The 26,398-nt window shown below is 38.2% G+C and overlaps 1 protein-coding gene across 3 annotated transcripts; it reads right to left on the bottom strand.

Moving 5' to 3' along the window:
- Positions 1 to 713: 713 nt before the first annotated feature.
- On the bottom strand, positions 714 to 26,398 carry THUMPD3 (THUMP domain containing 3). Of its 3 annotated transcripts, none has more exons than XM_047745986.1 (12): positions 26,296 to 26,319; positions 24,332 to 24,617; positions 23,176 to 23,253; positions 13,100 to 13,570; positions 10,692 to 10,822; positions 9,307 to 9,382; positions 9,213 to 9,220; positions 8,431 to 8,500; positions 5,081 to 5,196; positions 1,835 to 1,945; positions 1,177 to 1,300; positions 714 to 979 (listed from the first exon to the last, which is right to left on the bottom strand). In XM_047745986.1, the coding sequence occupies exons 2-12, from the start codon at positions 24,584 to 24,586 to the stop codon at positions 830 to 832; spliced, it is 1,590 nt and encodes a 529-aa protein (XP_047601942.1). In that variant the 5' UTR covers positions 24,587 to 24,617; positions 26,296 to 26,319; the 3' UTR covers positions 714 to 829. The 3 variants fall into 3 exon arrangements, with proteins under 3 accessions (XP_047601942.1, XP_047601932.1, XP_047601953.1); XM_047745976.1 differs by lacking the exon at positions 26,296 to 26,319 and adding an exon at positions 25,354 to 25,446; XM_047745997.1 differs by lacking the exons at positions 9,213 to 9,220; positions 9,307 to 9,382 and having other exon boundaries at positions 26,279 to 26,398.

The raw sequence follows: 26,398 nt of genomic DNA on the forward strand, positions 1-26,398 counted from the left end.
AAACTTTCAAATAAACTGAATACTGTAAAGAACTCCACATGCACCTCAAGTACTATTTGTCCCAGGGATGCATCATTTTTGTAAGGACTTAATGTTCATTTCATTTCCCAGTCAGGATTTTATCCAACTGGAAAAACAGCTAAGTATGAATACAGATCCAAGAGAAAATAGAAGAATTCTCATGAAGTTTTCTTTTTTCCTTAAAGACTTTGAGAGAATCTGCAATTCCTTTGATCAATCCTAGTCCTCTATTTTAGTTTTATACATTAATTTTAATAACATGCATATTTTAATTTTTAAGGCAGATGGTAAACTTTCCAGTTGGTCTTGTGAGACTTCATCTTGTCATGGGGCAAACACTATTCACAAAATACAGTGCTTCATTTTATTAAGGGTGACGTAAAGCCAACTTGAGAAACTATGAAGACCAAAGCTGAATGCAATATGGCCCAAAATGTTTTGATTATGTTCTCTTCCTTTCCTTCAGGCCAGGGTAGCTTTCTACCTGCTACAGTGGAAAAAAGGAACTGCTATGAAACCTGAAAACATACTCAAAACCCAAATCCCAGAGCATTTTAGTAGGCTTAGGATCTTGAAAGCATTTTAAGTAGTAATTGCCCAGCCAGTCCTTCCAAAAGAGCTCCAAAGCTCAGCTTAAGAACTTCAATTCCATTCAGACCTTTTACTAACAGAGGTGAAGAGCTTTAGACCAGTTTAAACTGCAAACTGCAATTTTATTAACACTATTTTTCTTTCAAACCAAGTTCTTCATGCTGACATTCCCAGTGTTGGGAGGCACAAATACCATTAACCATTTTCATTCTTTGCATCACCAAGGAGTTCTTTCCCCATCTTGTTCTGAAGGATGAACAAAAGCTTGAGGTGTACGTTTCAGAAGATAAACTGCTGCATGAAGACCCCCTATGTTCACCCAGACAGTATGTACCTTCCGCCAAACATGTCCCATTCCAGATAATGCCTGCGTACACACAAAAAGGAAAAGTAATTAGCAGAAAATCTGTAGGCCAATCAGCAGCCTAGCTGGTAGTAAGAAACCATGGGGGAAAGGAAAACAAATCCTACTCAAACTAATACACCTTTTTAAAAAAAAAGTTTTAATAAATTAAAAGATCCTAAAGTTGCCACAGGGTGAATTTTTGGGCTAATTTACAGCACCTTGGTAAAGCATTTCTTGTCCTGAGTAAGTAGTGCAGCTCGGCCTGTCCCTGGTTTACAGACACGGCTTATCTCCCGTAGGCAAGCTGGATAAAGGTTCCAGTTCCTCTTCTTGGAGCCCATCCTAGAGAAGAAGATACAGTGAATCAAACACTTAGTAGATAAACATCTAGAACTAGAAACGAGAAGTTAAAAACTCAGTACAATAAAATGCTGATGCCTAAAAATGAGTTATCTGACTTAGAAATATGAAACAGATGAACTGGCTACAGAAAAATTTGTTTTGACAACTATAATAATTGTATAAGTTGTCCTCTTCATGACTATAATAAACACATTATATAAACCAAACCAATGATGAGAAAACATTTATCCTGAGGATTAGAACCAAATTTTCCTCAACCTTTGGGAAGTATCTTGTAATTCATCAATGGGCCAGGAAGTGGGTTAGCCTGTGATGGTCAGGATCAAAATGTGGTTAATGAGTTTTCAGAAGAAACAAAACACATGAATCCATCATATTATAATTCTTAAGTGAAAAAGTGCTCTAAGTCTACTAAAAGAAATAGAAGATTTCTGATAGAATCTTAGAAGATAAAATGGGTACTAGTTTAACAAGTGAAGGTAAAACTCATTTTTTTAAAAAGCCAAGTCCGACCTTTTTCCAAATGGCATGTCTGTCACGATAATGTCCACAGAGCCAGTTCTCAATGGCAGATTGCAGATATCCCACTGAACAGCGTCTATGGGCAAGCTCCAGGACACTTTGCTATAGGGACAAAGTCAATGTGCTTATTATTTTGAAGTATGAAGTCTAAAAACATGAAACTGTTATAAAATACAAAATGCTACTAAAATGATAGTATCTGTGACAGCATTAACAATAAGCAAAATTTTTAAGCCAAAATGTAGGAAGAAAGCATAAGGTCATATGATAAAACTTCTAATGACAAAATCTGTAATGACTATTTAAAAAATGGTTAAGATTAGTTTCAAAAGATATCTGGTTTCATCTACAATTTAAGAAAACATCAAGGGATGAACAAGACTAACACAAAGAACTGCAAAAGATGACTGACAACAGTAATGAAGCAGTAATATTATATAACTGAACGTAAAACATCAGTGAACACAGGAAAAAAGATTATGAAGTGACACATCTGAAGTTTGGTAGATCTCAATAACAAGAAACATCTGCAAAATTAATAAAATAGTGATACTTGTTTTAAAATTAAATCTGTGGCACACAGAAGACTGAAAAAAATATGATAAATGACAATGAATATAAATGATACAAATCCTCTTCATTAAAGCAAAGCTGCTCTATAAGAAGCAAGATACAAAAGGCAGTAACATACAGGCTAAGAAAACAAATCAGGGGCCCCTGGGTGGCTCAGTGAGTTAAAGCCTTTGCCTTCTGCTCGGGTCATGATCCCAGGGTCCAGGGATTGAGCCCTGCATTGGGCTCTCTGCTCAGCAGGGAGCCTGCTTCCCCTGCTCTCTCTGCCTGCTTCTCTGCTTACTTGTGATCTCTGCCTGTCAAATAAATAAATAAAATCTTTTTTTAAAAAAAGGCAAATCAAAGACTGAGAAGAAATAAATGGTTATTCTATTGAGAGATACTGAAGAATTTAAGAGAAAATGTGCAATAAAGGCTGTTGCTCCATAATGGGGGTGGGAAGCACAAATTATAAAAAATAAGCATATTAATCACATTTATAGGCACCAATAATTGCAACAAAACAAGAAGTGAACATAAAATATTAAGAGACTGATAAATAGTACAGGTAGAATAGACAAAAAAGGTACAGTGTGTCTGAAAAGCAAGATAAAATACAGAAAATAGAATAGTTTAAAAATGTTTTATTATCAGGTTTCAAAAAGTAATGTACTAAGCCCCAAGAAAATTTCAATAAATATGCAACAAAATGTACCATAAAAATTCACTGTCAATAAAGCAAATTAAAACCTCTGAACTACTTACGTACAAAAAATGATCTAAACCCTTGCTATTCAGAGTTGGGCCATACCATAGCCCAGCAACATGAATATCACCCATCGACTTGCTAGGAAACAAACTCCCAGGTCCTGTCTGAAACCTACTGAATATGGATCTAGTTAACAGGATCCTCAGGTGACTCATATGCACATTACATTTTGAAAAGCACTGCCCTGAGCAACTAGATCAGTGAGACAAGTACACAACCAATGATTTAAAAAGAAACCAAAACAGGAAATTTTATCATTAAAGAAAAACATAGCATATAACTTAAAATTTTAAGTAACAAATTTAAAAAACCTCAACAGGAAATAGGAATAAAGAAACAAGCAATGAGGGGCGCCTGGGTGGCTCAGTGGGTTAAAGCCTCTGCCTTCAGCTCGGGTCATGATCCCAGGGTCCTGGGATCGAGCCCCACATCGGGCTCTCTGCTCTGCAGGGAGCCTGCTTCCTCCTCTCTCTCTCTCTCTCTCTCTCTCTCTCTCTGCCTGCTTGTGACCTCTGTGAAATAAATAAATAAAATCTTAAAAAAAAAAAAAAGCAGTGAGCATAAAAAACAACAAACAGTATATGAAACAACTAAACAAAGCACCAGTGATTCAATAAAAAAAAAAATTAGTAAAGAGAATAACCAACATACAGACATAAAATAATATGAAGGATACCATGTATAAGTAATAAATAGGAATATCTGCATCAATTGAATATATATTTTTTAAAACCATTGATTTCTATTTATAGATATAAACCTCACATTAAGGGTTATGGAGGCAGCTGCTTCTAGGTTTGCTAAGGCCAGTCATGGGATATAACCACTTCCCTGGGCTATGTATTCAGGATATCGAGCATCTGTACAGTTCAACAAATATAATGACCACTACCCACTCCTGCCACCTTCCAAGAAAATACAGAGTACCTTTATCTAAGGGCAATATATAAAATAAGGGCACCTGATTGTTTCACAGAAACACTTTTATGAGGCCTCTGGTGGGAAGACCAAGTGACATTTCAACCAATTCTTCCAAAGACAGATGAAACTGAAAGAACAGTGAAAGGCTGGCACAACTTGCATCACTGAATGTAACTTGTAGTAGTGGGCCAGGGCTTAAGATACTGTAACAAAAAATTTCCCAGATACCAATGGACTTCCAGTGCACAGAAAGGATACATGTGAAGGGGCTTAAAATATTTTGCTTGCAGGAGAGAGGATTTTGGAGGAGGAGGAGGAAGAGTTTTGGTAGCCCATCAAAGATCTGATGTCAAGCATCGTGTGACACAGCTAAGATTTTTCTTTATAGATCCAAGTGGGTCTAAAACAAATTTACAGAAGGTACAGAGAGGAATTCAGTTCATGACTAGCACTCCCAAGTTGTGCAAAGCCAGAACTGACAGCCTTCAGAGACAGAGACATTAGAGATAGTGATACAGACTGGAAGACCATTGGTCAGGATCTCCTATAGGACATTTAGATACTGTGGATATGGCTTTCAGGTTTCTTCAACTCTTGAGACTGCTTTAGAGTGCCAAATAATAGAGGAAATTTCTACACAAATATGCAGTCATTTAAAAGACAGGAATATAAAAATCTAAAAATATTCAAAGTGGGATTTTATAAAATTAAAATGAATCAACACAGTATTTTTCCACTAAGTAAGAAAAAAGATACACAAATAAGAAAAAGGAAGACAAATAAACACAGTTGCACTAGGTGGAGAAATTATAGTTAAAAACATGTTTTTGTAAGTTATTTTCAATAAATGGCTTTAAAATTTAATGGAGTCTCACAGTATGTTCATTTTAGTTACAATGTCACAGTGCACTGGAGGTATTCATAATGTCATAATGTCAATATAAAAAGTGACCATCTAAGTCTAAGAAATGCTACAAAATCTTTTAAATTTTTACCCTTCTTTAATTTGGCTCTTGGTCAATAAAGATGAGATGTTATTTGCTGCTCTATTCACAGCCAACGGATTATTATCACCAGCAATATGATAACAGTTAGACCATTCAGTAGCCCCCTAAAAGACAACAGTATATATTAAAACCAAAGTAGCAAACTGCAAACAAAACAAAACAGAACAAAAATTTAAAAACACCCCAAAACCCAGAAATGATTAAAGGGAAACTCATTTCAAATGACTGCCAATAAACTAGACAATCCAATCTAATAATCCAATGCTTTTCTAAAGTGGTAGAACGCTGCATGTTGTGAACTTTGCCATTCCCCTTGCTTGAAAAGCCCTCCTGTTCTTCACTTGCTGAATTCCTATTCATCTTTCAAGACCAAGCTCAAATGTCACACTCTCACATCAACCCCAACTCTCCAAGCTGTCTCTCATTTGCCTCCCCAACCCTATCAGTACCATTTTAAAGATGTTTTTAAATAGAAGTGTAAGGGCCCAGAAAGAAGTCTTACAAATATTTGGGGTCCCTTAACCTTCATTTCGCAGCTAATCACCGAATGAAGTTAGAAAGCTTTTTCTCTTAAAAGCCTTGTCCCCATTTTCTTGGTTGTAAAATTTGACCAATCTGAACACAAGGCTTCATTTGCCTCCCCAACAAAAGCACTTTGTACATACTGTCACTGCACTTGTTTTTTAATTATTTCTATACCTGTCTACCTTTCAAGGAATCTCCCTAAGGACAAGTCTGATATTTTATTCAATCCCTCAGGCAGCAGTGTCTGGCACATAGTAAGCATTACAAACCTGAAATACAACCATGGTTTGAAAAACTTAACAAAATTAAAGTCACCAACCTATATCCTTTTGTCATTACGGGATTTTATATAGAAATTTTATATATATATATATATTTTAAAATTTCTAAATAAAATGTAATATACACTGCATTAAGCTTCTGAATGATCACCGCTACATCCCTGAAAAGATTCTGTAATGTTAAGTCAAAATCATGTCGACAGAACATAAATACCAACGATACATGTCATTTGTGGAATGGAGGTAACACCCTACCCTAGGATGAACAATGTTCTAGATTCACAGAAGGTTTCTGATACGAAAGCAGAGGGAAGTTTTGCCCTCTGTTTAGGGATGAGGAACAAGTACCTCTCTTCCTTTGTAAACAGTAATACACTCATATCCATGAACACAAGGCTTCATTGTCTTTTCTTTTACCCACATACTTGAGGGTGATCTAGAGGGAATGTAGAAGAGACCTACAGATTTTGATGAAAGCCTCTCAATTGATTCTGATTCCCCAATACTCATTTTTTTCATCTAATCTGTTTAGATTTTCAGCCTCTGCAAGAGATGAATTTTGTAGTACTTCCAAATTTTAAAAGAACTTAGATCACTATTTTATACTTGCGTGAACAATTCTGTATACATGTCTTGTCAATTCCTTTCATAACTTCATTCATTCTGATCATGTATCATCTTAAATTTTTCTATATTAACATTCTCATGTCTACTATTTTTTTAAAGATATTTTTTATTTATTTGACACAGAGAGAGAGAGATCACAAGTAGGCAGAGAGAGAGAGAGTGGAGGAAACAAGCTCCCTGCTGAGCAGAGAGCCCAATGCGGGGCTCGATCCCAGCACCCTGGGATCATGACCTGAGCCGAAGGCAGAGCCTTCAACCCACTGATCCACACAGGTGCCCCTCTCATGTCTACTCTTAAATGGAAATGCCTCAACCTTTATCCGTATCTTTTGGCGGGGTGGGGCAGGGGGGGCTCTTCTGGACTCTCTCTAGCTCTGTTGTATATTTCTTGACATGTGGCGACTTTCCCTTCTATTTAAGACATAGGTACATCATGGTTTAGTGCTTTGTTCCTTGAATTCTTAACAACTTGAGTTTTCTCTGTGGGCAGCTCTTTAGTCAGAGTAAATTTCTCTAGCTCACACTACCAGGAAACAATAGTCATCTAGACTACCAAGATTTCCTTCTAGGATTTTTAACTCCCAGATGACACATGTCATTTTCTAATTGCAGTTTGGATTATTTTTCCAATATAATTGGGTTGCTTTGGACTTGTTCATCTGTCCAGTTTCTGCCCACTCACAGAATCTGTGTATCTTCTTGCAGTTTATTCCCACTGGCTTTAAATATACTCTATATAAGAAATTACTATGTCTCATAAATTTAAGCAATTTTTTTAATTTAAGCAATTTTTAAAAATAAATTTAAGCAATTTCAAAGAGGAGCACCCTCTTCCAAATTTTTGTTAAAGTTTAGATAATACTGATTCAAGGAGACTCTCCTGTTAAATGTTCTTCACTTAAAAAATGCCTTTCCATTTCCTGCTTTGCTTTAAGCAGTTTTTGAGTCCTCTGAGTATCACAGTAATTTTGAAAACTATTTAAGAGCATTTGTGTGTAACCATGTTAGACTTCCTGAAAAATCTAAATAAGATTCATAGGTTTTTTCCATTTTAAAACTATATTTACTCCCTCCAAGTGCCTATGTGGATTAAGAAGCATAATCTCACTTTATAGAGATGGAACACCTTCTTCCAGTTTATGCTTGTGCCTTCAAGTCTACCAGCTTGTATCTTATAGAAAAGGGACTTACTGGGGTGCCTGGGTGCTCAGTGGGTTAAGCCTCTCCCTTCAGCTCAGGTCATGATCTCAAATTCCTGGGATTGAGCCCTGCATCAGACTCTCTGCTCAGCAAGGAGCCTGCTTCCCCTCCCACCTGCCTGCCTCTCTGCCTGCTTGATTCTGTCAAATAAATAAATAAATAAAATCTTAAAAAAAAAAAAAGAAAGAAAGAAAGAAAGAAAAGAAAAGGGACTTAACAGTTTCTAACTCTTAGCCTTCCCTGTGATCCACTGAGTAACCACCACTTATAATCTACCACTTCTTAGCTAGTTGTAATAAGTGGTTATACCCTTCACACAAAATCCCAGCTTTACTAGTGCAATTTTTTTTTTTTTTTTTTTTAATTTTTTGGGCCGCCTGCGTGGCTCAGTCGGTTAAGTGGCTGCCTTCACCTCAGGTCTCCATCCAGGGAACATCATCAGGCTCCTTGCTCAGCGGGGAGCCAATTTCTCCCCTACCTGCCATTCCTCCTGCTTGTGCTTGCTCTCTCTTTCACTCTCCCTTGCTCTGTGTCAAATAAATAAATAAAGTCTTAAAAGAAATTTTTTTTTAAACTAGTGTAATTCTTTTAAATGGAGACCACTGACCCAACCCTGATGATTTCATCATGTGTAATTTGCCCATTAGTTCTAGAATATTCTAGTTGTACCACTTGCTTATCTAAAAGGTAAAGAAACATTATTACCTCTATTGGTATTGCTCCCGTTCCACACATCGGATCAACTATTATATCAGTAGGTTGAGGAGCACAGAGCCTACAGAAGAGAAAACAGCCTATATGAAAAGACTTCAATCAATAGCTGAGGCTTTCACACACACTATTCCTGAAGCTATAAAGATCAAGGACCTATTAATTCTGGCATTAAGAAACACCAATCAATATTCATTTTAAAAATCAATTTGTAATTAAGAGATTGAGTCTATATCCTAGAAGTTATAAAAAAAATTACATACAGCTAAAAGTACCCTCTGACCCAACCAAAATCACATTTCAGTGGCAGATGGAATTTAGCTTCCAGATCTTTCAATATATACATGTACATCTATCCATCCATGTCTTTAGAAAACACATAGTGTTACTTTGTATATAAACCTCTATTCCATAAGAAAAAAAAAAAACTGTTTCAAGTAAAACATGTATTGATAAGTATCGATAATAAGTTTACTGGCACTTAGACATTTAATATTCCTTTCCTTATGAATTTAATTTTAAAGAACCTTGCCAAAATAACTACTATACTCTGAGCACTCAGTATTTGCCAAGTCATGGATTTAAGCTCTTTGCATGCATTATCTCATTTAATCTTTTTAACAGTTTTTCTGCGGATGACCCAAGATTTCTCATTATCTTTCCTATAAATACCCCCTCCTATCCAATCATCAGTTTTTTGTTTTAAATCTTAAACTAGCTTACTTAGGTTTCTAATAGTTGCACCCAAAAGAACTCTCCATGTTCCTGGCTCCTACCATAATGCCTGGCAATACACAATAAATGTTTGTTAAATCAATGAAGGAAGACTGGGAGCTGTTCCTTTATCAAACGGGCCCAGTATTCTATTACTGTCATTGTATGGATAGGTTCCAATTGTGCTGAACTGTAACTCCATGGATGAGTAGAGTGAAAGAGGAAGCAAAGACTGGAAGAGAAGGAAATATAATAAACAATTAATACCAGCATATACCAGACACTATATAACCGGTATTAAGCATACAGTTCTACATTTACTCCTCACTAACAATTCTCTAAGTCTCACATCAAACCCATTTTGCAGTCTGGAGGACAGAAACCTAGAGAAGACAACTTGTCCTAGAGGTGGGAAGAAGCGCCCAATAAAAGGGTAAAGGACAAATGAGAAAGAAAGCTAGGTCTTGCACTTGAAAAAGTGGAAAATCCTGGATGGTTCCTGAGATGCTGTGAGTACAAATTTTAAAAATATTAGTAAAAGTTCCCTGTGTTTATTTACATATTATACACATTTTTTGCCCCCCACCCCATATTATGCACATTTTAAAAATCTCTCCTTTCAGGGCACCTGGCTGGCTAAGCCAGTAAAGCATGTGACTCCTGATTTCCGGGTTGTTTGAGCCCCAAAATGGGCTTAGAGATTACTTAAAATAACTAAGTAAAAATTAAAAATATAAAAATCTCTGCTTTCATCTGTGTCATGGCACAAAAATGAAACACAGCAAAATTTGCTTTATTTCCCAACATACGATATATACTTTGTAAACAGAAATGTTCAGAGGCAGATGAAAACTACTGTTTTCATTTTAAAATCAAGAAAATGGAGATGGTAGTCATGTGTTATTTTCAGGATTACAAAGAATCAACACTAGATACAAAAGAAACAGATGATTAGCTTTTTATCCTGTTGTTTATTCACTAAATTCCAACACAGTACTTCACAAAAAATTCAAGTGTTTTAAAGGGAAAATCCAAATCAAGGTGTCAGATTTATTTTTTAAAAAGACTTTATTTATTTATTTGAGAGAGAGAGAGAGAGCGGAAAAGAGAGAATAAGCAGGGGGAAGGGGAGAGGGAGAAGCAGACTCCCTACTGAGTGGAGAGCCTGGCAAGGGGCTTGATCCCCTGACCTGAGATCATGACCTGAGCTGAAGTCAAACACTTAATAGACTGAGCCACCCAGGTGCCCTGATTGATTTATTTATTTGAGAGAGAGAGCACACGCATGCGTGAGCAGGAAGGGCAGAGAGAGAAAGAGAGTGCAAGTGCAGGTGTGGGTGAGTGGGGGTTGGGAAGAAAGGGAAGGAGAGAGAATCCTCAAGTAGATTTTCCGCTGAGCACAGAGCCCATCATGGGGCTCGATCCCAGGACCCTGAGTTCATGACCTGAGCTGAATCAAGAGTCAGACACTTAACCAACCAAGCCACCCAAGCGCCTCCGAAAGTGTCACTTTAATCTAGATGGCAAACTCATTCTCTTACCTAAGCATCCCATAGGCAAGAGTAGATCTAAGAGTTGTAGGTCCAAAATGTGTGATATTTCTTCGGTGGAGACTCTCTTCTGTCAATGCAATGCCCACAACAATTTCATTATCATGGATGTTCAAAAGAACCTATAGAAGAAAAACAGAGAATAAAATAGAGGCACCTGGCTAGCTCAGTAGATAGAACACGTAACTCTCAATCTCAAGGTTATGACTTTAAGCCCCACACTGGGTATAGAGATTACTTAAAAATAAAATCTTTAAAAAAGAATAAAAGTTTTAGGATTGTTTACACTTCACTGTTACTAAACTTTATTAATTAAAATTTTTTTGTCTTATCATTGAGCTATACTTTACATAAAGTGGACAAATCCCAAACATACAACACAGGGAATTTTTACTTATACACACTGTGTAACTGCCATTGAGATAAAGATATACAGTATTTCTTTAAAAAAAAAAAAAAAAAAAAAGATATACAGTATTTCTAGCACAGGACAGAAGGCTCCCCGCCTTGTCCTCTGACAGTACCCACCCAAAGTAATCATTAATCTGACTACCACCAGCACAAATTAGTTTTCTTTTTTTGAACTTCATATAAATAAATCATCTAGTATGCACTCTTAAATTTTAAAACGTTTTATTCTTTTTATTTACTGTAAGTTATTGTAAGCAGATATCCCCTGAATTTTTATAATATTAACATATTTTGTAGGTTTATGGCTTACACACTTTTTTTAAAAATTTTAACTTTTTTGGAAAAGGTTTCAAACATATAGAAATGCTACTAGAACACTTGCATAGTAACTCCTAAATATACCCTGCATTTAGATTAACCAACTGTTGACCACGTCTTATTTGCTTTATCACCTATTATTTTCTTACTGTGTTTTTAAATTTGACTCACTAATACCTATGAAATGCTTTTCTGTCCTACTGTTTTTCTAACACACGGTGAAATATAAAATATTCAAGTAACAAACATTCTCCAGTCTTCCACATAACATGATCTTAACAAGTGCACCAGCTGACACTTACCTAGCACTTCTTATATGCAAGCCATTGTTCTCTACCTTAAATTCACTACATTTCATATTCACATCCTCCAAGCTAGTTATCTTTTTATTTTCTTTTGTTGCAATGTAGTTGACACACAATGTTACACTGCTTTCAGGTGAGTTAGGTTTTTTTTTTTTTAAGATTTTTTATTTATTTATTTGACAGAGATCACAAGTAGGCAGAGAAGCAGGCAGAGAGAGAGGCAGAAGCAGGCTCCCCGCCGAACAGAGAGCCCAATGCGGGGCTTGATCCCAGGACCCAGAGATCATGACCTGAGCCGAAGGCAGAGGCTTAACCCACTGAGCCACCCAGGTGCCCCAGGTGAGTTAGGTATTATTATCTTCCTTTTAAAGTCGGGAAATTGAGGCAGAGACGTCCTCTTACTTACCCAAAGTCATAGAACACTGAAGTTGGAATTTTAATCCAGGCAGTGTGGCTTCAAAAACCTGTGCTCTGAGCCCCCCTGCTAACCTCTGGACATTACTATTCTAGTTAGCCTAGTCTTCTTGTAACAGCTATTACATCGAAAAAAAAGGAAAGGGGAATTGTTCTTCTGATTTGATATGCAAGAAAAATGTACAGAGAGAATAAGTGATTTGCCCCAGATTCAGGTGTCCCAAAAGCAACAGAAAATGACTTCTTGGTGAAAATGTCAGGTGCTATGGACCTTTTAAACTTCAGAGATTTAAAGACTACTTAGCATGGCCCACATGTGAATCACCTGATTAGCAGAAGACTGAGACCAAGGAGAGTAAGAATGCAAAAAGAGGCATCTACATTTACGGATCTAGCAGAATTTAAGAAAGGGAAGAGCTGCCTGTAGGATGAATATTAGCAATGATGTCCTGATTTTAGGAGGTTGGGGTTTATTTTAAAAATGTACTCCACTTTTTTTTCGTAGTAAAACTCTACAACCAAAACACAAAATACAAAATAACTGCTTTAATTCTGGTTGGATTTTATAATCTGAAAGTCCAAATAATGTAAAAAGTACTAGATTAAAAAACTCAAGTCTTAATATTTCCCATCTACTGAGCACTTAGTTTTCAGCAGGTTCACACCAAATATCCAAAATGTATTATGTCATTTAACTTTCAGGACATACTTAGAAGTATATGCCACTGCTGGCTCCATTTGAAACAGAGGCTCAGACAGTATCTTGTCCAAAGTTAAGCAGTTGTAGAGTCAAAGTCTGAATCTAGATTTGTCTCATAGCCCATGCTCTTGTTAACCACACCCTATTAGCTCTGTGGCCACAACTTAGCTGACCATAAAACTGGTTAGGCTAAAAATGCTACCTATCTGTGATGGCCTTCTCAAATCATCATAATCAGAGCCAGTACGTACCTCCACATCAAAGTTGGTCATGTCAGCCTTCCACTTAAAGTAATCTTGAACAGCACCCCCAAAATCTCTTGCAGCCTCATTTGAGGAAAAGCAATGTTTCTCTCCAGCCCGGTTGCATGTGACTCTAAACTTCAGCACTTTAGGATGAGTTTCTTCTTTTTCATCCTTCTCGTCTTTGGAAGATGCCAAATCATCACCTACTAATGTTGATATCTCTTCTTTGATGGCTGGATTTTCATAATAGTCTAAGATATGGGAATCTAAGGTATTATTAGTGAATCCTTTTTTATCCTCTTTCTCATCTGTTTTGTCTCCTTGTCCATTATCAATCTTTTCTCTACCTGAATTCTGATTTATCTTTTTGCGCTTTGTTTTTTTTTTCTTGAAACTGGTGTTAATTTTCCATACTTTTAAAGGGTCTGACCATGGAAGCTTCCCAGCCAGTTCTTCAAAATCCTTGAGAACTTCTTCCTATAAAGGACAGAGAATGAAATCCATACATCTCTCTCATCACCTTCACTGGATAAATCCCTACACTTTGCCTATAGACTACATTAATCATTACATTGGGGGTGGTAGAAGTACAGAACAAAAGAGGAAATAAGATAATGTCTACAATTAAGGAAATTAAAATTTCATTGAAATTTAAGATAAACACAAGTTAAGCAACTGAAGAATAATACTAGACCTGTAGATCAGAAGTTGGGTTTTAAGATTAAAATGTAAGCAATCAGAAACTATTAAAAATGGTTACCCCTAGGGAGGGGAAGTGGGTGGATGAAAAACGGGAGGGAGGGGTGCCTGGGTGGCTCAGTGGGTTAAAGCCTCTGCCTTCAGCTCGGGTCATGATCCCAGGATCCTGGGATCGAGCCCCACCCACATCGGGCTCTCTGCTCTGCGGGGAGCCTGCTTCCTCCTCTCTCTCTCTGCCTACTTGTGATCTCTGTCAAATAAATAAATAAAATCTTAAAAAAAAGAAAAAGAAAAAAAGAAAAATGGGAGGGAAATTTAGCTCTCACTGACTGACTTCCTTCTGAATTTTGTGCTATGTATACTTACTACTTTTAAAAGTAACTTTCTTTTTTAAAAGATTTTATTTATTTGACAGAGAGATAGAAAAGTAAGCAGAGCAGCAGGCAGAGGAAGAGAGAGAAGCAGGCTCTCTGCTGAGTAGGAAGCCTGATGCAGGGCTCGATCCCAGGACCCTGGAATCATGACCTGAGCCAAAGGCAGCCGCTTAACCAACTGAGCCACCCAGGCGCCCCTAAAAGTAATTTTTTTAAAAAGTATTATTTGTTTACTTATTTTTTTTTAAGTAATCTCTATACCCAACATGGGTCTCAAACTCATGATCCACTGAATGAGCCAACCAGGTGCCCCTAAAAAACAGTATTTTTTAAAAGGAAAAAGAAACCAGAAACAGTGAAAAATGTATCTATCCAGTTTTTTTTTTAATGATTTTATTTATTTATCTGACTGAGAGAGACACAGCAAGAGGGAACACAAGCAGGAGGAGTGCGAGGAGAAGCGGGCTTCCCTTGGATTCAGCAGCCCCATGTGGGTCTCGATTCCAGAACCCTGGGATTATGACCTGAGCTGAAGGCAGATGCTTAACAACTGAACCACCCAGGTGCCCCTCTATCCAGTTTCTAAATAGTACCCAGAATCTTTTTAAAAAGTAAATCTGGGTGTACTTGGGCGGCTCAGTGGGTTAAGCCTCTGCCTTTGGCTCAGGTCATGATCTCTGGGTCCTGGGATCAAGCCCCGGGTCAGGCTTTCTGTTCAGCAGGGCACCTGCCTCCTCCTCTCTCTCTGCTTGCCTCTCTGCATACTTGTGATTCCTCTGTCAAATAAATAAATAAATAAAATCCTTAAAAAAAAAAAAAAAAAAGTAAATCTGATCGGGTGCCTGTGTGGCTGAGTTAGTTGAATGGCTGCCTTTGGCTCCAATCATGATCCTGGGGTCCCAGGATCAAGTCCCACATCAGGCTCCCTGCTCAGCCAAGAGTCTGCTTCTCCTTCTGACCCATCCTCCTCTCCTGTTCTCTCTCAAATAAATAAATAAAATCTTTTTTTTTTTTAAAGATTTTATTTATTTATTTGACAGAGAGAGATCACAAGTAGACGGAGAGGCAGGCAGAGAGAGAGAGAGAGGGAAGCAGGCTCCCTGCTGAGCAGAGAGCCCGATGCGGGACTCGATCCCAGGACCCTGAGATCATGACCTGAGCCGAAGGCAGCGGCTTAACCCACTGAGCCACCCAGGCGTCCCAAATAAATAAAATCTTAAAAAAAAAAAAAGATCATGCCCTCCCTTGCTTAAAGCCTCTCCACAGCTTCCCACCGCATAAAAAATCTAAATTCCTTAAATAAGCCCAACATAATCTGACCTCTGCCTATTCTGCTTATATCACTTCAGAACTGTTCTCTCTCCCTGCCTTTTTACCTCTACTTCAAAGATACTTGCTTCATATGGTCTCTGCACTGCTCCCTTCTCATTAGTAATTTAAAAGGCATATCCTCAGAGAGACCTGCTCTTCTTAAGGCAGTCCTCTCTAGTCATTCACTTCCCATTTTATTTTTATAGAGCTTAGCATTATCTGAAATTACTAGGTTTATGTTTTGTTCACCATCAAAGCTTCTCTCAAAAGTAGGGTGGACGTCAGGAACGCAGAGACCGGCCCTACTAGACGCAGAGACCCCGCAGAGCTGCACTGACTACCAGATTTATTTTTTAAACCAGAAAATGTTTTAAATTTATAATTCCATATTTATAATGTTGGTCACAACATTATGATTATTCCTTGTCTGTACTTTAGTATTTTTCACCATTTGTGAAGAAACATTAAAACAAGTTAAATGGTAGTGTGCCGAGTTTTTTTTTTTCCTTCTTTTAAAGATGGTTGTTAACTAAGACTAAATAACGGGAACCCCTTGTGAGCATGCTCAGTATCATAGTGGAGAACCAAGAGGGCCTCTAACTGTAACAATGTTCATGGTTGTGATTTTTTTTTTTTTAAATAAAATTCCAAATGTTTATAAACAGTAAAAAAAAAAAAAAAAGTAGGGTGGAAAGACCTGACATATCCTGACCACTGCTATAAGCCACATGTTTAAACAGTGCATGGCATACAAACAGTACTCAATAAATGGCTACTGGATAATGTAATTAAATGTTAAAATGGGTGGTGCTGGGGCACCTGCGTGGCTCAGTAGGTTAAAGCCTCCGCCTTCAGCTCAGGTCATGATCTCAGGGTCCTGGGATCGAGCCCCCATCCGGTTCCCTGCTCAGCAGGAAGCCTGCTTCCTCCTTGCTCACTGCCTGCTTCTCTGCCTACTTGTGACCTCTATCTGTCAAATAAATAAATAAATAAATAATCTTCAAGGGGGGAAAAAAAGGGTGGTGCAGAGCCATGCTGTCCAATTCAGGAGCCACTGGCTACATGTAGCTATTGAACGTAAAATAAGGAGACCTGGGTGGCTCAGCGTGAAGTGTTTGCCTACAGCTCAGGTCGTGATCCCAGGGCCCTGGGTTTGAGCCATGGGTGGGGCTCCTGGCTCAATGGGAAGCCTGCTTTTCCCTCTCCCTCTGTCCCTCTCCCCTGTTTGTACACACGTTCTCTCTCTCTCGAATAAATACAAATCTTTAAAAATAAAAGAATAAAAATAATTTTTAAAAAGTAATGTAAAATGATTTATAATGAAAAGCTCAGGGGCACCTGGCTGGTTCAGGTGGTAGGACATGTGACTCTTGATCTCAGGGTCATAAATGAGTTCAAGCTGCACATTGAGCATAGAGCTTATTTTAAAACAAAAACACAAACATAAACAAACAAACAAAAACAAAAGCAAAAAAACCCCACCTCAGTTTCTCCATCACTTGAGCCACATTCACATGCTGACGGCTAGTGGTTACTACTATACTGGACAGTGCAGACCTAAAACATTCCAGTAAAAGAGTTCTATTGCAGAGTGCTGGTATAGACAGTATATGCCACTGGTGATCAAAGTAGAAAGATAATCAGTGTTCACTGATGGAACTGAGACTTGAAATGGAGAACAGTGAAGGTTCTGATACTAACTGAAACCTGATGAATGATGGTAAATTTCAGGTCTGGCAATTCTATCTACAATTATTTCCCTTTTACAAAGGACATCTACAGGACTTGGAGGGGTTTTATTTGTCTTTTTTTTAAAAGATTTTATTTACTTATTAGACAGACAGAATCACAAGTAGTCAGAGAGGCAGGCAGAGAGAGAGAGGAGCAAGCAGGCTCCCCAAGGAGAAGAGAGCCCGATGCGGGGCTTGATCCCAGGACCCTGGGATCATGACCTGAGCCGAAGGCAGAGGCTTTAACCCACTGAGCCACCCAGGTGCCCGAGGACTTGGAGGTTTGATATCATGGAGAACACTCACACAGTCCCTTTCCCTCTCCAGACACCATTCTAAACACTACCACCAAACGGAAATACCTCCTTTATCTTAAGAGAATCTACATGATACCTAAAACCTTGAACCATAACATAACAATCTAACCTAAGAATTCCCAAGTGCAGTGAGGGTCAAGAGAGGTGCAGGAAGACACCAGAGAGAGAATGCCCATAGATTTCAGATAAAGATTACAGCAGTCTGAAAAGCTGTAGCAAATAAACTGTTCTTTGGAATAGCAGAGAAGTATGTATACCAACAGAAGGAGCTTCCCTAGACTTGGTTTGTACCAAGAACAAGCAAGGGAGAAAATGGAGGCTAAACAAAGAATCTTACAGACATGCTCTATTTGTTGTGTTGATAAGGCAGAGCTGCTGAGAGATGTTTTACATTTTAAATAACCCCTAAGCTGCTGATCCCTTCAGGCTAGAGAGAAGTACTGGTTAAAAGAATTTTTGCAATAATATGGAAATTGTACCTCAATAAAGCTATTTTAAAAAAGATGGAAGAGAGACCTCATTCACCTACAACCCTTTGTCAGAAGGAACTTAACAGCGAAGCAGGGGAATTTCTTGCTGGCCTGAACAGTTCCTGGTTTCTCCCACAGGAGCCTCCTATCAATAGCAGGTCCAGGAGGAACTTCCTCATTCACAGCTGAGCAATCATCAAAAGTTATCAGCATGCAATTTATATGAACATAAGAAAGGACAAAGGAGGAAAGGAACAGAAAAACAAAGAGCAGACAAAAAACAGTGACCAGAAAGACAGCGCCACAGAGCAGTTGAAAACTGATCAAACATATTGACATGACAGAAAAAAAATGGAATGAGGAAATACCTTGGTAAAATAAGAGCTCCAAGCAGAAATATAAAAGCAGAAAGAAGATGAAGTAAGCCACCATAAAAAGATGAAACAGGAGCCTGTAGAGTTCAAAGAATTAAGTGGAATAAAAAAATAAAACTCCTGCAAAAATAAAGACCATACTGAAAGCACCACATACAAAAGACACTGCTGAAAACACAAGGATGTGGAGAAAGGTTAAGAAAATACAATGGAAGTGGGCAAAAAGTAAAAAAAAGATTAAAGAAAATCTTAAAACATGAAAGAAAGTCAAGAGATTCTACAAATGTATAACTGATTTATCTGCAAAGAAAGATTTGAGATAATGAAAGAAAAAAACTTAGGGGTGCCTGGCTGGCTTAGCTGGGAGAGCATGCAACTCTTGATCTCAAGGTTGTGAGTTTGAGCCCCACACTGGGTGTAAAGCTTACTTAATAAAAAAAAAAAATAATAATTCAAGAAAAATTTCAATAAATGGATGTGGATATGAACTTTTCTATAAACTGACATGTCTTGACAAGGAATTATTGACAATGAGACACAACCTGATCAACTTGTAAAACTTCAGAGATTAAAAATAAAATCTGGACATGATGCAAAAATATAAAGAAAGCAACAAATAAGGGGGAAAAAAACCAAGATGGCTTCAGAATTTTCCATGGCAACATTTTTTTTTTTAAGATTTTATTTATTTATTTGACAGAGATCACAAGTAGGCAGAAGGCAGAGGCTTTAAACCACGGAGCCACCCAGGTACCCCTATGGCAACATTTAATGCTAGAAGAAAAAGAATGCTGCCTACAATATTTTTCAGGAAGAAAAGCATGACTCCAAATTTTATACTTAAAGCTATTCATCAAGCATAAAGCTGAAAAAGAATCATTTCTGAACTAATGCCATTTAAGAGATAAAAACAAAACAAAACAAAATAGGGGTGGGGTGCCTGGTGGCTCAGAGGGTTAGGGTTGGGAGGTGGTCTCCTGGTCCTGAGATCTAGCCTGGTATCTAGCCCGGTATCATCGGGTTCTCTGTTCAGCGGGGAGCCTGCTTCCCCCTCTCTCTCTGCCTGACTCTCTGCCTACTTGCGATCTCTCTCTGTCAAGTAAATGAATAAAATCTTTAAATTAAAAAAAAAAAAAAAGAAAAGAAAACGGATTATGACTACAGGCAGAATCTGTCATTTGTAAATATCACAAATTGGAATTTAGTTAGAGGAGGAAGGAAAGAAAAGATGCTGACATCTTCCTCTGTAAAGAGATTAAAGGATAGAAGTTAAAGCTGCTAAGCAAATATATTTAAAAGAACCGGGGTTGGGGCACCTCAGTGGCACATTTGGTTAAGCTTCTGACTCTTGATTTCATCTCAGGGTCATGAGTTGAAGCCCCATGTTGGGCTCCATGCTGGGTGTGGAGCCTACTTGAAAAAAAAATAATTAATTTTTTAAAGCACAGGGGTCAACACTAAGAAAAAAATAAAACTGGAGGGTGAAAAGGAAGGAGGGGAGATGTGGAAAATATGCCAACTTCATCACTGCTCTTAGTAGGGATTAAAAAAATACTAAACAGTAGTTTAAGTTGTAGTTATAATAACAGCTAGAAACCTTACAGCCGGATTTTGGCACCAAACAAAACAAAAACAAAAACAAAACCTTCCAAACTAGTATAAACCAATCTGTAAAAATGCAAAGAAAAGGGCACCTGGGTGGCTCAGTGGTTAAGGCCTTGCCTTCGGCTCAGGTCATGATCCCAGGGTCCTGGGATCCAGCCCCGCATCGGGCTCTCTGCTCTGTGGGAGCCTGCTTCCTTCTCTCTCTCTCTGCCTGCCTCTCTGCCTACTTGTGATCTCTGACTGTCAGGTAAATAAATGAAATCTTAAAAAAAAAAATGCAAAGAAAACACATAGAGAAACTTAAAATAAGAAAAAGCAGAATGTGTGTAACATAAATGTGACAGAACCAAGACTAAACATTTCTGACTTAGCAATAAGTACTGGTAAGATTAACTACCTTTTTAAACAGAAAAATGACCCACAGATTGAATAGGTATATGGATATATAAAGGATATCTGCTGAACCACTGTAATAGCAAGAGTATGAAAAACCCTAAAGTCCTAAATGAGAATGTTACATTATGATGTAGTGAAATCCAACATGACATTGGCATGATCTTCAAGATATAGGAGAAAAGGCAGAGCACAAAACAGTATGTATGGCATGCTTTAATTTGTCTAAGTACATAAAATGCACATATTTATAAAATATCTCTAGAGGGATAGCCAAGAAATTGGTGGTAGAAGTTGTTGCCTCCAGGGAGGGAACTGGATGGTTTGGAGATAGAGGAACAAACACTTTTCACTGCATATCCTTTGGATCTTTACAATTTTGCTCGAAGTACATGTATTACCCAGTTTTAAAAACAACCCATATAAAGTATAGATATTACCTTTTTTAAAAATAGGTTAATCAATTCATGATACCTGAATATCTCTCTATAGACCTATAAGAATACTAGTTAACATGCTACTTATAAGATATGGGAAAGTATAATGCCACAAACAATGAAATTGATGGGCAACAGAAAGCAAGAAGCAAATATTTAAAAACAAGGGTATGGGAAAAAACAAGAACAACAACAACAAAACCAAAAACCACACACACACACACACACACACACACACGAAAAAATAAAATAAAAACAAGAGTATGGGGATACATTGCAATTTAAGTCCATAAAGGGAAAGGCTTAACAATATTTCATGGTCTCATACGTGCCCTTGCACAGATCTGAAAATCTACCTTAATCCTTGCTGTTCTTCTTTTGGGACTTCCACCAGCAAACTCTTTTGCAGTTACTTACAAAGCAATTCTGAAAAGCTGGCTCATGTAGAACCATTACATAGTATCAAATTTACCTCCAAGTGGAGCTCAAAACCATCCAAAATAATTCAAACTCTAAGATGCCAAAACATAGGAATTTAAGAAAATATTAACAAAGGCCAGAATTTAAGATGGAACTTCACAGGGTTTTTATTTTTTTTTTATAGTTTTTAAAAATGCCCATTAGCATTTACTCATGTATAGAATTGGCTATTAAAATTTCCAAATACTAAACAGCAAAAATTTTCAGTAGCCTTCCTGTTATGTTCCAGTTTTACTGATATGATTCAGTTGACAATGATTATCAGAAGTCTAAAGGGTTATAATGCTAGTATTGAAAGTTACATTTTTAATTAATACAATTTTAATCTATTTTTAGCCTGAATTCTTTTAGGTCGGGTTTTATTTTTTCTAGACTGGCGGGTTCATATCACTTCGATTGGTTACTAAATAATGCTTTGGAAATCAACCTGTTGCCAGTAAATAAAAACTAGATAACTAAGCAGTATATCACAGATTTTAAAAATACATTGTTTCTAATATAGGCAATAAACCACAGAAAGTTAGTTTTCAATCATCTGATTCTGGAAACCTGGCCAAAAAACAATGTGGAGAAATACTAAGGCCTTACTGCAATCTATATTTCAATCTTCAACTTAGTTAGCATATCAATATTTAGGAATCAGACTCTAAATACAAATTGGAAACAGAGCCGTTGTCTTAAGAAGTGAAGGAGTATTTAGATACTATTTTAGTTTTATTTTTTAAAAAAATGAAGTTAGTGGGGCGCCTGGGTGGCTCAGTGGGTTAAGCCACTGCCTTCGGCTCAGGTCATGATCTCAGGGTCCTGGGATCGAGTCCCGCATCCCGCTCTCTGCTCAGCAGGGAGCCTGCTTCCCTCTCTCTCTCTCTCTGCCTGCCTCTCCGACTACTTGTGATCTCTGTCAAATAAATAAATAAAATCTTAAAAAAAAAAAAATGAAGTTAGAGAAGAAAGCAGGGCAAAAGCAGAACTGTGAGAGAAGTGTTATATGTAGATGATTCAGTCACTTAATCTTTGATTCATAGTCTGGAAGCAATTCTATTTGAAACCGTATATATAAGCAAAACTAATCTAAAGTATATACCTTTTTGTAATAAAATCAAACTATTTTGTTTCTTACACAATTTGATATTTTACTATATTGACTTTTGTTAACTTATTTTTTGTTATTCTTTCATCTTTTACAAAAGAGATGTAACTGACATACAACATTATTTTAGTTGCAGGTGTACAACATGATGATTTATTATTTGTATATATTGCAAAATGACCACCACAGTGTCTAGTAAACATCTATCACCCTACATAGTTATAAAAACTTATCATGTGATGAGATCTTTTAACATCTACTCTATTAGCAACGTGCAAATATGCAGTACAGTATCATTAGTTATAGTCATCATGCTATACATTACATCCCCAGGACTTATTATATAGTTTTAAGTTTGTACCTTTTGACCCTCTCCCATCTGTTTTGCCCACTACTCACAATACTGATTTTTTTAAAAAAACAACTCTTGGCTGGGGTGCCTGGGCAGCTGTCAGTGAAGCATCCAACTCCATTTCAGCTGGGGTCATGATCTGAGGGTTATGGGATCAGGCCCCACATTGGACTCTGTGCTCAGTGGGGAGTTGGCTTGAGGTTCTCTCCCTCCCTCTCCCTCTGTCCCTCCTCCCCCATTCTCTATCCCCTCTCAAATAAATCTTTAAAAAAATAAAATATAAAAACTTTTAGAATGAGCAGTCACAAATTTCTCATTTTTATATAAAATCCTCCCAGTATTCTATAATATATATGTAGTAGTAATGCTAAATGATAGAATGCAAAATGTGGGAATAATCTCTTTGGGGAAGAAGGCTGAAAGTCAGCTACTATGTTTGGGAAAACTCACCTTTGTTTCTTTGAACTGGTAATCTTTAAACTCCTTAACAACCACAAATAAGTTATCAACTGATCTCAGACAATGAACCTGGAGAAGGGGAAAAAATGTTAGAAACAAACTCCTAAAAAAGCTTTTGAATCACATGAGATATCAACACTTAAATATAAAAAATTAGGTACAAACATTTTAAGAAGCTAATACCTATAATGTATACTTTAAATTTTTCCTGTCTCCCCAGTCTCCCATGCTTTTGGTTACCCATTAGCTTCTATTCCCCTACAGAAATGTAAGAAGGAAGACGGTAGGATAGCTTGAAGGGCTACCAGGGAAACACAGGTTTAGGAGAGAAAGGAAGATAAATAAAGACAAGTGGTGCTTTATCATATTTCCCTCATGGCTCCCTAGGGTACACTGTAGAGTGCAGTGGTTAAGAGCACAGGGTTTGAGGTCCAGCTGTGCTTACTAGCTGAGCAACCCTGCGGAAGTTACTTATTCCTAAGCCTAATAATTAATGAGGATAATAAAAGCCCTATTTTCACAAAGCAGCTGAGGTTATTAACTAAGATACTGGGTGGAAAATATTTGCTTGCCAATTCATCCCCCAAATATTTACTGGGTGTCTACTATACGCCAGACACTAAGAAATTGGGAGGTATCAACCCAATAAAACCCAAAGAATTCCTGCTCCCATGATGCTTATGTGGTAATGAGATATTAGTTAGCTTTTATTCAAGTGGGATGGCAGTTTGCTGAGCACTTTTCCCTTTCAGTGGTTCCTAATTACTTCTGAGCAAGAATTTCCTTGACATATACCAAAAGAAAAATCTCTCCTTTATGCTTCACCACCAGTCTAAACTTCAGTTAGATGTTAAAGTAAATAAATTCAAGGACATCTGATATTCAGAATTTCTTCAAAAGTCACATAGGATTCTTTCTGGTGAAATTCATTCTCAGGAAATATTAGGATCACTTCTAAAACCATAGAAAACCTACTAGTCAAACTTACAGATCAGTACTGAATGGAAAATGCAGTAATACTTTAAAATCACCAAATGTGAGGCAGACCAAAGAAAAGCAAAAAGGATCCAAGAGGGATCAGTAAGGCAGAAAATAATTGTAAAATGACCTTTCTAGAAAACTATTTTAAATATTGCTTCATTCAAACCTGAGCCAGACTTTCCACTGAAATGTCAAAATATATCTTGCCCCGGTCTTTGCTGATTTTGCATGATGACCCCAATTTCTCTCTCACTTCATCTGCAGCTGTTTGCTCAAAACCAGTAGGTACAGTGGCTCCAATAGTGACTTGGAGGTGCTCAGACTCACTTCTGGGACCACTTTCTGTCACTTGTATAGCCCTCCAGTTCTCATGAAGGTTCACATCCAAGAGCTGCTTAGTGGCTTCTTGAACATCAGACATGTTGGCAGTGCTTCAAAGATGCCTACAGTCCCTTTAAAAGCAGTACAGAAAAGAAAAAGAGATAATGCCTAAACATTATCACCTCATATTTCAACTATAATTAAAAAACACCTACTTTCTGGGCACCTGGATGGCTTAGTGGGTTGGGCACCTGCCTTCAGCTTGAGTCATGATCCCAGGGTCCTGGGATCAAGCCCCTCATTGGTTCTCCCTCTGCCCCTCCTCATTGCTCATTCGTACTTTCTCTCTCTCAAATAAATAAAATCTTTAAAAAACAAAACAAAAACAAAAAACAAAACACCTGCTTTTGAGGGCTAGAAGAATAACAAGGCAACACAACCACACGGCCATATGCAGTCAACACCCCTCAATCAATATTCACCGACGATAAAAGGATTGAAGAACATGGGCACAGAGGATCAGATGTAAAAACTGTGATATTATTTAAAAAGCAACATAGATGCTAAGAAAGAAAAGGAGACAGAGAAGTAGTATTTTCACAGCATGCTATGTCTGGTTTGGGACCATCTGTGTTGATAACAGCCACCTCACAGAGTTAACAATTCCCCAACAGAGGCTGCCAAGAACACCCTCAAATACGTTTCTACATCCAGCCCTTTTTCAGTTAGTAAAGAACTACTACGGGGCTTTGGAACCACAGACATTCGTCTGAATTCTTGCCCTCACCATTCACAGGATGAATGGCCTAAAACAAGTTTATTCTCCTATGCATCAATTTCCTCATCTGTAAAAACGAGAATTAATACCTCTCTTCTAGAGTTGTTGGGAGACTTGAGAAGAGCATACTGCCAGGCCCATGATTAAAACTTTCTAAGAGAGTATCTTCTTCTTCCTTTGAAATGGACAGTGAATCATGCATTTAAAAAAGATTTACAGGGGCGCCTGGGTGGCTCAGTGTTGGTTAAAGCCTCTGCCTTCAGCTCGGGTCATGATCCCAGGGTCCTGGGATCACGCCCCGCATCGGGCTCTCTGCTCAGCGGGGAGCCTGCTTCACTTCCTCTCTCTGCCTGCCTCTCTGCCTACCTGTGATCTCTGTCTGTCAAATAAATAAATAAAATCTTAAAAAAAAAAAAAAGATTTACATCCACGATCTAATCTGGGAACCATGGAGTGGCAACGGTATTTGTGAAATATCTGTAACAGTGAGCCAAATTTCCTGTCTATAAGCGCGGGGTGGGGACGGCAGCGGAATTTACAGAGGTGGGTAGTGGGGATCAACAGCGCTCACTAGATTTCAAAGGTTGTGTGACCCAGAACAACACAAGCAGGCAGAGCACCTACACTGTTCTTGCTCTGTGACCGGGCAGGCGACAGTGTATATAACACTAATAAAAGTCAGTTCCAGCCCCGAAGAAGCTCATAATCCCCGTGAATACGACTTCCATCTCCTAAATAAAGCAGCTTGAGCCCACGAAAGTCATATCCCGCCCAGGGTCAGAGAGAGCCGATCAGTGGCGCAGGCTGGAATGTGTCTCTCGACTCACACCCTCCGCCCCAGAGACAGGAATCCCAGGGTGTGGGTGGCCTAGAAAAAGCAACCAAAAAAGCTCCGCAACAGGATCGGGCTAAAGTCCAGTTCGGTGTTGGCCAGGGTCGTAAGACAAAGGTCGTCTCTCCCTCCCGAGGAACAGCGGCGCCACACCCGGCCACTCCCACCCGCCGCCCGGTTACCGGCCACCAGCACAGACCCTTCTCGCTCCAGAACACCGCCAGGCCCAGCGCGCTGAGGTCACGCCGCCGGAAGCCGCCTCGACTTCCCCGGAAACGGAAGTTAGGCTGCGCGGTCCCAGA

Source organism: Lutra lutra, chromosome 1 (genome assembly GCF_902655055.1).
Source record: "Lutra lutra chromosome 1, mLutLut1.2, whole genome shotgun sequence".
NCBI classification, from domain to species: Eukaryota; Metazoa; Chordata; class Mammalia; order Carnivora; family Mustelidae; genus Lutra; species Lutra lutra.